General features: G+C 43.3%; 1 protein-coding gene across 2 annotated transcripts; it reads left to right on the top strand.

The window, feature by feature from the left end:
* Positions 1-270: 270 nt before the first annotated feature.
* LOC106608873 (protein TEX261) lies at positions 271-7,738 on the top strand. 2 transcript variants are annotated; one of them, XM_014207063.3, is made up of 6 exons: positions 271-503; positions 4,948-5,027; positions 5,888-6,041; positions 6,247-6,314; positions 7,055-7,157; positions 7,522-7,738. In XM_014207063.3, exons 1-6 carry the CDS (start codon positions 434-436, stop codon positions 7,635-7,637), a joined length of 591 nt encoding a protein of 196 aa, XP_014062538.1. In that variant the 5' UTR covers positions 271-433; the 3' UTR covers positions 7,638-7,738. The 2 variants fall into 2 exon arrangements, with proteins under 2 accessions (XP_014062538.1, XP_014062537.2); XM_014207062.3 differs by having other exon boundaries at positions 303-503; positions 4,925-5,027.
* The last annotated feature ends 3,490 nt before the right edge of the window (positions 7,739-11,228 follow it).

Genomic DNA, 11,228 nt, shown 5'->3' on the forward strand with positions numbered 1-11,228 from the left:
ATAATGTTGCTACTCCCGTGTGTGTGTGTGTGTGAGATGAAATCAACAGAAATAAAGTAGCTTATTTATTCTACTATATGTCTACTACCGTCTCACTATTAAGATTCTACTATTATTTCATCATTTACAGCATACCTGGAAGACCAACAGGTAATTGCAGCACATTCATTTCTGATCATTTATTCCAGCTCTAGCTGTAAACTACAGAGCGCAGGCAGCTCCACCTGTCCAAACGCACTGGAGTTCCTCCGACCATAACTGGCGCTGTAGCCACAGGGGCACACTGGATCCTGGAGACTGCAGCTCTTTCCTCAATGTCCGACTGCCAGTGGGAGGAACTTTGACCAACCAGCAGTTAGCTAAATTATTTCATAGCACTTACTGTCACTTTTGTTTTTAATATATATATGTGTGGTGTTTTACATGAAACGAGATGTGGTTTATTTATTTACTAAGTTGGCTGTCGTTGGTGATACAGATATCTTTCATCACACTAGCAATTGGTGAGTTTACTTTTTGAAGTTGTTAGCTACAGTAGCTAGCATCGCCACATTACCTTCTTTCACACCCAGCCTATTGATGCATGTCAATTCGGCCTGGGCTCGGGGTGCAAGCAAAGTGCCACAATATGGCAGAATAAACTTTACTAACTTGCCAGTTAGGATAATAGTAGCAATTTAGTTAACAATGCTATGCACATAACGTAGTGTGGCAAATTCACATAGCTTGCTCACAGCTAGCTGTGTGAGCTAACAACCAACTAGGTAGCTAACGTTAGTTCGATGTGATTCACAATCCAACCATGAGAGTTAAACAAATCTACTTGTTTTCACGTGCAAAGTTAATCATTGTAATCACTACAGTAATATCTTGGCTCACCTGCGGCGTTTCATCCAGCCTGCAACTGGTGACAAAGCTTACCCAATGTTAACTACCTTTTGCTGGTCCATACCTATTGCTGGTTGTTGTGCAAGGGGCTACTAGTAACTAAATAGTTAGCGAGTATCTTTACCACAACACTGCTATTTACAAAATCGCAAACTAACGTTATTACAAAGCCAATCGTATTACGCAATAGTTGGATAGAAATGTCTGCCACGTAACTGTCCGACGGTTAACGTTACTCCTATATTCCAAGCAGAGTATGCGAGCGGAGTTGAGTGGTCGTAAATCCCTCTTGCACACCGCTCCATTCATCGAGATCACAATTTAGCCAACACTCATCTATTTTTTTGTGACTACCTGGACCTACCATTAAGTTTTGAAGTATTGAAAACAAACCATGTGACTTGAAAACTATTTTGAAAGACGTGAAAAGGTGAATGTAAGAAGCGCTCAATTAGGCTACATGTCGTATTAAAGAGCATATACAGTGCATTTCCACATTTTGTTACGTTACAGCCTTATTGTAAAATGGACGAAGAAAAAAATCCTCTTCAATCTACACACAATACACCATAATGACAAAGCGAAAACAGGTTTTTAGAAATGTTTGCAAATTAATAAATAAAAACATACCTTATTTAAATAAGTATTCAGCCCCTTTGCTATGAGACTCGAAATTGAGCTCAGGTACATCCTGTTTCCATTGATCATCCTTGATTGGAGTCCACTTCTTGTAAATTCAATTGATTGGACGTGATTTAGAAAGGCACACACTTGTCTATATACGGTCCCACAATTGAAAGTGCATGTCAGAGCAAAAACCAAGTCATGAGGTCGAAGGAATTGTCCGTAGAGTTCCGACACAGAATTGTGTTGAGGCACAGATCTGGGGAAAGGTAGCAAAACTTTTCTGCAGAATTGAAGGCCCGCAAGAACACAGTGGCCACCATCATTCTTAGATGGAAGAAGTTTGGAACCACCAAGACTCTTCCTAGAGCTGGCCTCCTGGCCAAATTGAGCAATCTGGGGAGAAGGGCCTTGGTCAGGGAGGTGACCAAGAACCCGATGGTCACTGACAGAGCTCCAGAGTTACTCTTTGGAGATGGGAGAACCTTCCAGAAGGACAAGCATCTCTGTAGCACTCCACCTATCAGGCCTTTATGGTAGAGTGGCCAGACGGAAGCCACTCCTCTGTAAAAGGCACATGACAGCCCGCTTGGAGTTTGCCAAAAGGCACCTAAAGAACTCTCAGACCATGAGAAACAAGATTCTCTGGTCTGATGAAACCAAGATTGAACTATTTGGTTTGAATGCCAAGCGTCACATCTGGAGGAAACATGGCACCATCTCTACGGTGAAGCATGGTGGTGGCAGCATCATGCTATGGGGATGGTTTTCAGCGTCAGGGACTGGGACGCAGGAATGGCAACGCAGGAATGGTTTCGGGACAAGTCTCTGAATGTCCTTGAGTGGCCCAGCCAGAGCCTGGACTTGAACCTGTTTGAACATCTCTGGAGAGACCTGAAAATAGCTGTGCAGCGACGCTCCCCATCCAACCTGACAGATTGAGAGGATCTGCAGAGAAGAATGGGAGAAACTCCCCAAATACAGGTGTGCCAAGCTTGTAGAGTCATACCCAAGAAGACTCGAGCCTGTAATCGCTGCCAAAGGTGCTTCAACAACTGAGTAAAGGGTCTGAATACTTATGTAAATGTGAGATTTCAGTTTTACATTTGATACATTTCTAAAAAACGGTTTGTCATTATGGGGTATTGTGTGTAGATGTGTAGATTGAACAATTTAATCAATGTTAGAATAAGGCTGTATGAAACATTACAAAATGTGGAAAAAGTCAAGGGGTCTGAATACTTTCTGAATGCACTGTAAACACACTAAATAGGTCAGGAGCCAGACAGGGAGCCTAAGATGTAACGAAAATAAATTATTTGGCCTATATTATTAGGCTCTGTCTACAGTGCCTTTTGAATTAATTTTTAGTAACAGGAGTTTGGCCAGAGTCTGTGGCTTCAGGCTCATGTGTTGGTGCTTGGAGAGCAGGCTAGCAATGAAGAATATCCTCTCCGCTCTTGCAGTTACTGGGGATGCTAAAACACCCTTGGGGCCTCTATTGGCAGGCTGGGCAGAGATGCAGTGTTTTATTTAACATTTTTCTATAGGTAGGCCAAAAGGGTTATGCAAAATAACTTTATAAACACCTTATAAGTGGAAATAACGCCAGGCCTATTGGGCCAAAATCAATTATGGGCTATTGTATAGATAATAGAACAAGAATCAACAACTTTTAAGAGATCTGATTTTTAGTTTATAAATACTTTACTACAATGACTTAGTTAGCTACCCACCTCGTTCCTTTCTTTTAGCATTTGCACGTAGTAAGTAAACCATCATGCTTTCGAGATATGTGTGTCTTCAGATTCCACAATGATTCTTTAGTGGACACTACATCACTACACTCCCTCTCTTGCTCTTGGTCCTCATCTTTGTAAGTCACCTTGATTTTGCAGTTGATTTTATCAGTTTCTTTATGAAAACATTTAGCGAACACCATGACAGTAGCTAAAGCAAGGGGCTATAAGCAGTACACAAGTAGACTACAAATGCATGCTGGGCCAGGCATGCCCTGAGCCCGTGAAGTGAACGAAATTGGAGTTGCCGAGAAGGCAGACGCTCCAGCCTTTGGGAATCTGGCTCCGCACTCCATTCAAATTGGGCACGCTTCATTCCAGCTCCGCTCCGCTCACATACTCTGATTCCAAGGACCGATGTTTTGTTTAAAGGCGAATTGGCTCTGGAAGCCAAAACAGGCAAATACTCCCATCTGTGTGGGAACCCTAACCCTATAAAGGTGTGTAGTAATTTAAATGTATTTCGCGCTGATATGAAGATACACTCCTTATGTTTCCAAAACCGTACCGCAAACGATGCGTGTTTAATGTTTTGAGAAAACTCGGAAGATACTATTGGCAATATTAGTGATATGGGGGAAAAAGTCGATAGTTTGATATCGGGTTATTATTTTTGATGATCGCAATACCTTTTAGACTAGTGAGAATTGCAATACATATCGCATCGGCACCTAAGTATCATGATAATCTTGAGCACCCTGGCAAATCCTAGTCAATAGGCGCTAAAGCAGTTAGTGTCTATGAATGAATGGGGTAGATGAATGGGGTGGAAGTCATCTGGCTTACGCCCTTGTTTAAAATCAGTCTACTAGGCTAGTAGGTTTAGCTGTGCAGATGGGTTGACAAATTCTACATATTTTTGGACCTGTTAAATGCATGTGCCTCTGTAAACTTAGACGATAATACTAGTTTGAAAGTCAAGTGAGTGAACTTTTGTCACAGGCTGTTTTAGTTTTATCCTAAAATCCAATCTGACTGGACAGCTGCCACTTATTATCCGGCGTGTCTATTTTAGCAACTAATGTCATCAGCAATAATGTAGTAATCACTAATAACCGGTAAATTAATATAGTCCATGTGGATTTAATGCGAATGTGCGTCAAAACAGCTCTTGAATCTCATGTTCAAACAGTGAGTGAGTTTGCACTGCAGGCAGCGAGGTGGTAGAACGAAGAGAAGGGAGCGGTCCGATGCACTTGGGCCTAGGGTTCAAAAGTGCACAGCGCTCTGTCCAGATTTCCTCACTCTGTGTTTAGAAGGCCAGGTGGGCATGGAGTACTTTGCCTTACGTGACGAGATGCAGATCCTTCGTGTGTGTGTGCTGTCACCCCCTTCTCTTTTGACATAATTGTTCTGACTTGTTTTAGTGCATTTGCCTCAAGTAGCCTTTTCTGGAAGCGTGCTAGTAAATGTCTGGTTCTGTCTAGGCTACCTTCAGTTTTTCAGGGGTTATTTTGGGTCTTGTGTGTGTATATGTGTTTGTTTGTGTGTGTTTACTGCCGTGAATGTTGTTTACTTATTCATCAATCGATCTCATCCCTTGTATGTCACAGCGCGGTCTATGGACAAGCTGGTAAATGCACTTTGTTGGATGTTTTTATTTTATTTATTAGTACGTCTCTCCTCCCCCCACCAGCTGCTGGCCTGTATTATTTGGCAGAACTAATAGAAGAGTACACAGTTGCCACTAGTCGAATAATAAAGTACATGATACTGGTGAGTAGTTTCTCTTGGATGATATCTAACACAGTGAATTTGACCGATCATTTCCCTGAACACTTCGGCCTACAGTGTACAAATTCAAAAGAGCTACCTCTCTACACTAACCGATCAGTCTTACAGTCTAAATATCTTGGTCATCTACTTGTACTTTCATCTCTTCTGAACAACTCTCCCCTTCTCCCCTTTTTACTTGTTAGGTGACCTAGTATTCCCATATGTCCTAGGCCGCATTCAGAATGTGCACTACTAAATGTGCACTACTAAATGTGCACTACTACCAGAGGCCTATGAACTAAAACATTGCACTATATGGTGAATAGGGTGGCATTTCAGATGCGTCCTATACCGCAGAGGGGAGTAGTACCACTAACACCCCTGCTCTGTGTACTGTACTTTAGTTCTCTACAGAGGGGAGTAGTACCACTAACACCCCTGCTCTGTGTACTGTACTTTAGTTCTCTACAGAGGGGAGTAGTACCACTAACACCCCTGCTCTGTGTACTGTACTTTAGTTCTCTACAGAGGGGAGTAGTACCACTAACACCCCTGCTCTGTGTACTGTACTTTAGTTCTCTACAGAGGGGAGTAGTACCACTAACACCCCTGCTCTGTGTACTGTACTTTAGTTCTCTACAGAGGGGAGTAGTACCACTAACACCCCTGCTCTGTGTACTGTACTTTAGTTCTCTACAGAGGGGAGTAGTACCACTAACACCCCTGCTCTGTGTACTGTACTTTAGTTCTCTACAGAGGGGAGTAGTACCACTAACACCCCTGCTCTGTGTACTGTACTTTAGTTCTCTACAGAGGGGAGTAGTACCACTAACACCCCTGCTCTGTGTACTGTACTTTAGTTCTCTACAGGTGTGCTGACGGGCCTGTACCTGTTTGAGGGCTTCCCATGGCTGATGATGGGCTGTGGTCTCTTCACCAACCTGGTGTACTTTGGCCTCCTGCAGACCTTCCCTTACATACTGCTGAGCTCACCCAACTTCATCCTCTCCTGTGGTGAGCATCGGAGGCGGGCAGCAGCTGAGGCAGGAACAAGTGTATAGCAGCGATAGCTTTTCTAGACGTAAACGCCAATAGATAATATGCAGGGCCTGGGGTTTCTTCCCTGATCATGTGGCCTAATTTAACTGTTTAAAATACACCGTATTCATCCCTCCTACATCTTTGTCTTTCTCTCCCCCGCTCTCCCTCTTTCTCTCAGTATTGGTGGTGTTGAATCACTACATGGCTTTCCAGTACTTTGCTGAAGAGTATTACCCCTTCTCAGAGGTAAGCCTAGGACGCACACGCACCCACCCACCCACCCACCTCTGAGGTAAGCCTAATCTGTGTTGATTACTGCTGAGCTCTTATGAGCAAAGTATTGCAGGGTACATAATCATTTATTTACTTAGCAAATGACATAATGGAACTATACGAGTGATGGCTCAAATACTCAGGGTTGGGTAGGTTACGTTCCAAATATAATCATTACAGTTACTAGTTACCTGTCCAGAATTGTGATCAGTAACATCATTTATGGATTACACAAACTCATTAACGGAATCAGATTACTTGCAGTTACTTTTGGATTACTTTCCCCTTCATAAGAAGACAGTTTTTTTTGTAATCAGTTACTCCCCAACCCTGCAAATACCTCACCTAGGGCAAAGACAGTTGCTATGTGTAATGGGAATATTTAAAGTGAATGAAGTTAATATTCAAAAACAGAGGGCTCACTGATTTATTATTGTATTCTCTGAACACTGATTCTGTTGCACGTGACAAAGTCACTGCTTTTTGTTTTGACCTTCATACAAGCCTCTCAGGCTGGTGTTTACACAACAGCTGTCTGCTGCTTAGGACCTAGTAGTTACTGGCTATATGTTTTGTTATGATCAGGAAAAACTCTGAGCCCTAGTCGTAAACTCTAAAGGCAGAGTATTTCCTTGTCAGGAATCACTCCTAGCCCTGTAGCTCCTCTCTTCACCTCCGTCTCTCCTCAAATCCGTGTCTTCTTCTCCCTGAAGGTCCTGGCGTACTTCACCATCTGCCTGTGGATCGTCCCCTTCTCCTTCTTTGTGTCGCTATCGGCGGGGGAGAACGTGCTTCCGTCCACCGTGCAGCAAGGAGGTGAGCTCTTAAGGCTAAGTCTGAAATGACACCCAATTTCCTGTGTAGTGCGCCGCTTTTAACCAGAGCCTCATGATACGGATACTTGGCCCTGTTCAGTAGGGCACACACTTAATTACAATGAAAAACGTTTACCGGGAAAATATGTTTTTCCTATAAAACTAGTTCAGTTAAATGTAGTTTTCTCCCTTCTGGACCCCACCCAGATATAGCATGTTCAGGTACCATTCCCCCCAGTTGTTCACCTCTTAGCCAACCAGGTTCTTTTACTAAAAATGATTTAACTCTCTTTCTCAACAACTTATCTGGTTAGATAAATACATTTGAAATGTGTTGAATTGTTCTCCTCTCCATCCTTCTCCAGATGACGTGGTCTCAAATTACTTCACCAAGGGCAAGAGAGGCAAGAGGTCTGGCATCCTGCTCATCTTCTCTTTCCTCAAGGAGGCAGTGTTGCCTAGTCGACAGAAGATGTACTGAGGCTCTACCCGGGGGGGTTGGGGTGGTCGGGGGTGGTAGGGGTACAAGGGTATATTTGGGAAGGGACGAAAGGAGAGGGGGAAGAAAGAGCTCATCGTAGCAGAGCAGACGAGAGCTTCCCGCTATTGCTACGGACTAGCAGCAGTGTGTTTACAGGACTTGTACATCTCTCATACTCGCTCTCTTTCTCTCTAGCTCTGTCTGCATCTGAAATGGCACTCTGTTGCCTATATAGTGCACTGAATAGGGTTTCCATGTCTGTCTGTGATGATGGTGACTGCAAACAAAGAACTGAAGGCCTCTCTGGCTCCTGTTCTCCAGCTACAGTAGGCGTCTCAAATAGGCCCTCTTCTGCATCAGACTATTCTGTTCTGTTTTTTAAAGGTTTGTTAATGAAACTGCGTTGGTATGAGTCACCTGGGCCGTATTCATTACTGCACACCGTGGCAAAATGTTTTGCAACAAAACTAAAACGAGTGTTTCTTATTGGACAAGTTCATGTTGCCCCCTCTCTGTTTTAGTCAGTTTTCTTCTGTTTGGGGCCTAATGAATACGAGCCGGGTGGAGGGAGGTTGAAGAGGGGAACGGGGTTGGCGTGAAACGAGGCCAGACCTGATCACTTGAGTGCGTCCTAAAGGGCACCCTATTCCCTACATGGTGCAGAGTCCCATGGGCCCTGGTAAAAAAAAGTAGTGCCCTATGAAGGGAATAGGGTACCATTTTGGGAAGCAGCCCCTTGTGTTGTGTGCTGGATCGCTAACTCCCTACTAGTATGGGGTCGCCAACAAAGCCAATGTTTGTACGTGGCCGCATAGGAACAAATGAGTTTTTATTTTGTATACGTCTTTACTGTTCATCAATGACTCCATGGCTCTCTAATTGCTCACTCTCTTGAACCATTCAAAAGAAGAAAAAGGAAGCTTAAATAATACAAGGGATTTTTTCTGTATGTCAATTGATAAAAAAAACAGAAACAAACTAACATGCCCACGAATGCTTATGAATCTGTGATAAGGTAGTAGACGTGCAATCATTTTTGTACGCTTGTTATGGGTGGAGTTTAGCGAGAGAAACTGCTGAAGTGATGTGTAGCAATGCTATTAAAGAGGCAGTTATATGGTGTGAGACTCATCACTGATTGTGTGGAAGATAAATGGTATTTTCGCTGGGGTGTGGAATTATTGGATCCCTTGATAAAGATGAGCAAAAAAAAACGAAAGTAAAAAATACTAATACTGAGCTAACTTAAAAATGTGTTTATACTAGATGATGTGGTCTCATTGTTTGACAAGTAACACAAAAAGAAATCACAATTATTGCGTGCCCTGTTTTCAATACTCCAGCACCCTCCCCCTTTGCGAGGATAACGGCACAGACTTCTTCTAAATGTTTTATGAAATTGGAGAATTGGAGGGATCTTAGACCATTACTCTATAGAATCTTTCCAGATCCTTGGATCTCTTTCGTCTGCGCTTAAGGACTTCCCTCTTCAATTCAAACCACAGGTTTTTAATTGGGTACGAGTCCGTAGACTGAGATGGCCATTGAAAAATATAGATTTTTGTGGTAAATTAACAATTTCTTTGTGGATTATGATGTGTGCATGGGGTTATTGTGTTGCAAACAGGTTTTTGGCTAAAATGTCCTGATACTTGGTCAAGTTTATGATATCTTTAACCTTAAGTAGGGCACCAAGACCAGTGGAAACAGCCCCATAACATCAAAGATCCACCACCATATTTTACAGTAGGGATGAGGTATTTTCGGCGTATGTATTTTCATGTCATCTGACCATAGCAACGCTTGGAGTTTGCTAAATGGCGTTGGCACTTGAATTTCAACCGGTGCTATGGTCATATGACATAAAAATAGAGCTCTTTGGGCACGCCCACCAGCGGTGGGTTTGGCCTTCGAAAGAACAATGCAGAACATACCTCATCCCTACGGGGGAGGATCTGGAAAGATTATGTATGGAAGAATGGTCTAAGATCCCTCCCAATGTGTTATCCAATCTCATAAAACATTTTAGAAAAAGGCTCAGCGTCGTTATCCTCGCAAGGGGAGCGTGCTAGGGTATTGAAAACAGGATCCAATCATTTTGACCCCTATATTTGTGTTGTTGATTTTACTTGTTAAACAAAATCTCTTTCTCTGAGAAATTGTATTAGTCATAATAGGCTCCCGGGTGGCGCAGAGGTCTAAGGCACTGCATCTCAGTGCTACTGTAGAGGCGTCACTACAGACCCTGGTTCGATCCTGTATCACAACCAGCCGTGATCGGTAGTCCCATAGGGCGGCGCACAATTGACCCAGCATCGTCCGGGTTAGGGGGTCGGCCGTCATTGTAAAATAAGAATTTGATCTTAACTGACTTGACTAGTTAAAGGTTAAATAAAAAAAATAATAGCTAATTTACAGTATATTTTATACACTTTTTTTTGCTCATCTTTATCAAGGGAGCCAATAATTCCGGACCCCACTCTGACTTAATCAAGGATTGGCGGTGAGGCAGTTAACATTTTACATTTGACTTACAGGAGCAATTAGGGTTAAGTGCCTTGCTCAAGGGCACATCGACAGATTTTTCACCTAGTCAGCTCAGGGATTCGAACAAGCAACCTTTCTGTTAACCTGGTGTGAGACTCAATATGTGAACGGTTATGTGGAATTCTTTTCCTGGGTTGTGTTCACTGGGTATGAATTGTTTAAAAACTTCTAACAGAAAATAAGCGTTGTTATTGGACTCATGTTTAGTCATTTCTCCGTTCCAAAAAAATTGATCTCCCACTACTGAACTGAACATGACCCCGCTTTTGCAAGGTACTCTATATTGATTGTCTGCTTTCACTATACGTGTATGGTCTGGGGCTAGCAGCAGTTGCCGGGGGGGGGGGGGGGGGGGGTTGAGCAGAGGTCAGGACATGCCATGGCTGGGGTGTGAAGTGATTCTCAGGAAGTGTGAGCGTTATGATGACAAAGTAAGCGGACAAAACCACAACTCCCACCTCCACCCCCTACCTTCTTTTGACAAGCTCTCACCTGCAGACCCAGACTAGACCCTGAGGGAGTGTCATCAAGACAGCAGGCCCCTGTTTGTGACAAGTGACCCAGGTTACTGTGGTCTCAGCCCTGTGTCACCCCTCCCTTAACTTCACGCAGGAGACCGAGGAGCTCCAACGACAGAGAAGTAGCTGGAGACTGGTGAACTCAGCTGTTGTTCCACTTATGCATAGCCAGTGTGACATTGGGATGGGGGAGCCCTATAATGACACAAAAGCACTTAATTGGGACAGCAAGCCCAGAGTGGAAAGTTACAGGGTAGTCCTTATTTCTCCTGTATTCAACAACATACATAGATGTAGTTCCGTGTGGCTCAGTTGGTAGAGCATAGTGTTTGCAATGCCAGGGTTGTGGGTTCGATTCCCAAGGGGGACCAGTACGGGGGAAAAAAAAAAAAAATGTATGAAATGCATGCTTTCACTACTGTAAGTCGCTCTGGATAAGAGCGTCTGCTAAATGACGTAAATGTAAATAGATAGTCATATACTAATTACAATACCCATTTGTAACCATTTTCGGGAGTTAGCTCAG

Source organism: Salmo salar, chromosome 07, assembly GCF_965601325.2.
Source record: "Salmo salar chromosome 07, fSalSal1, whole genome shotgun sequence".
Lineage (NCBI taxonomy): Eukaryota > Metazoa > Chordata > Actinopteri > Salmoniformes > Salmonidae > Salmo > Salmo salar.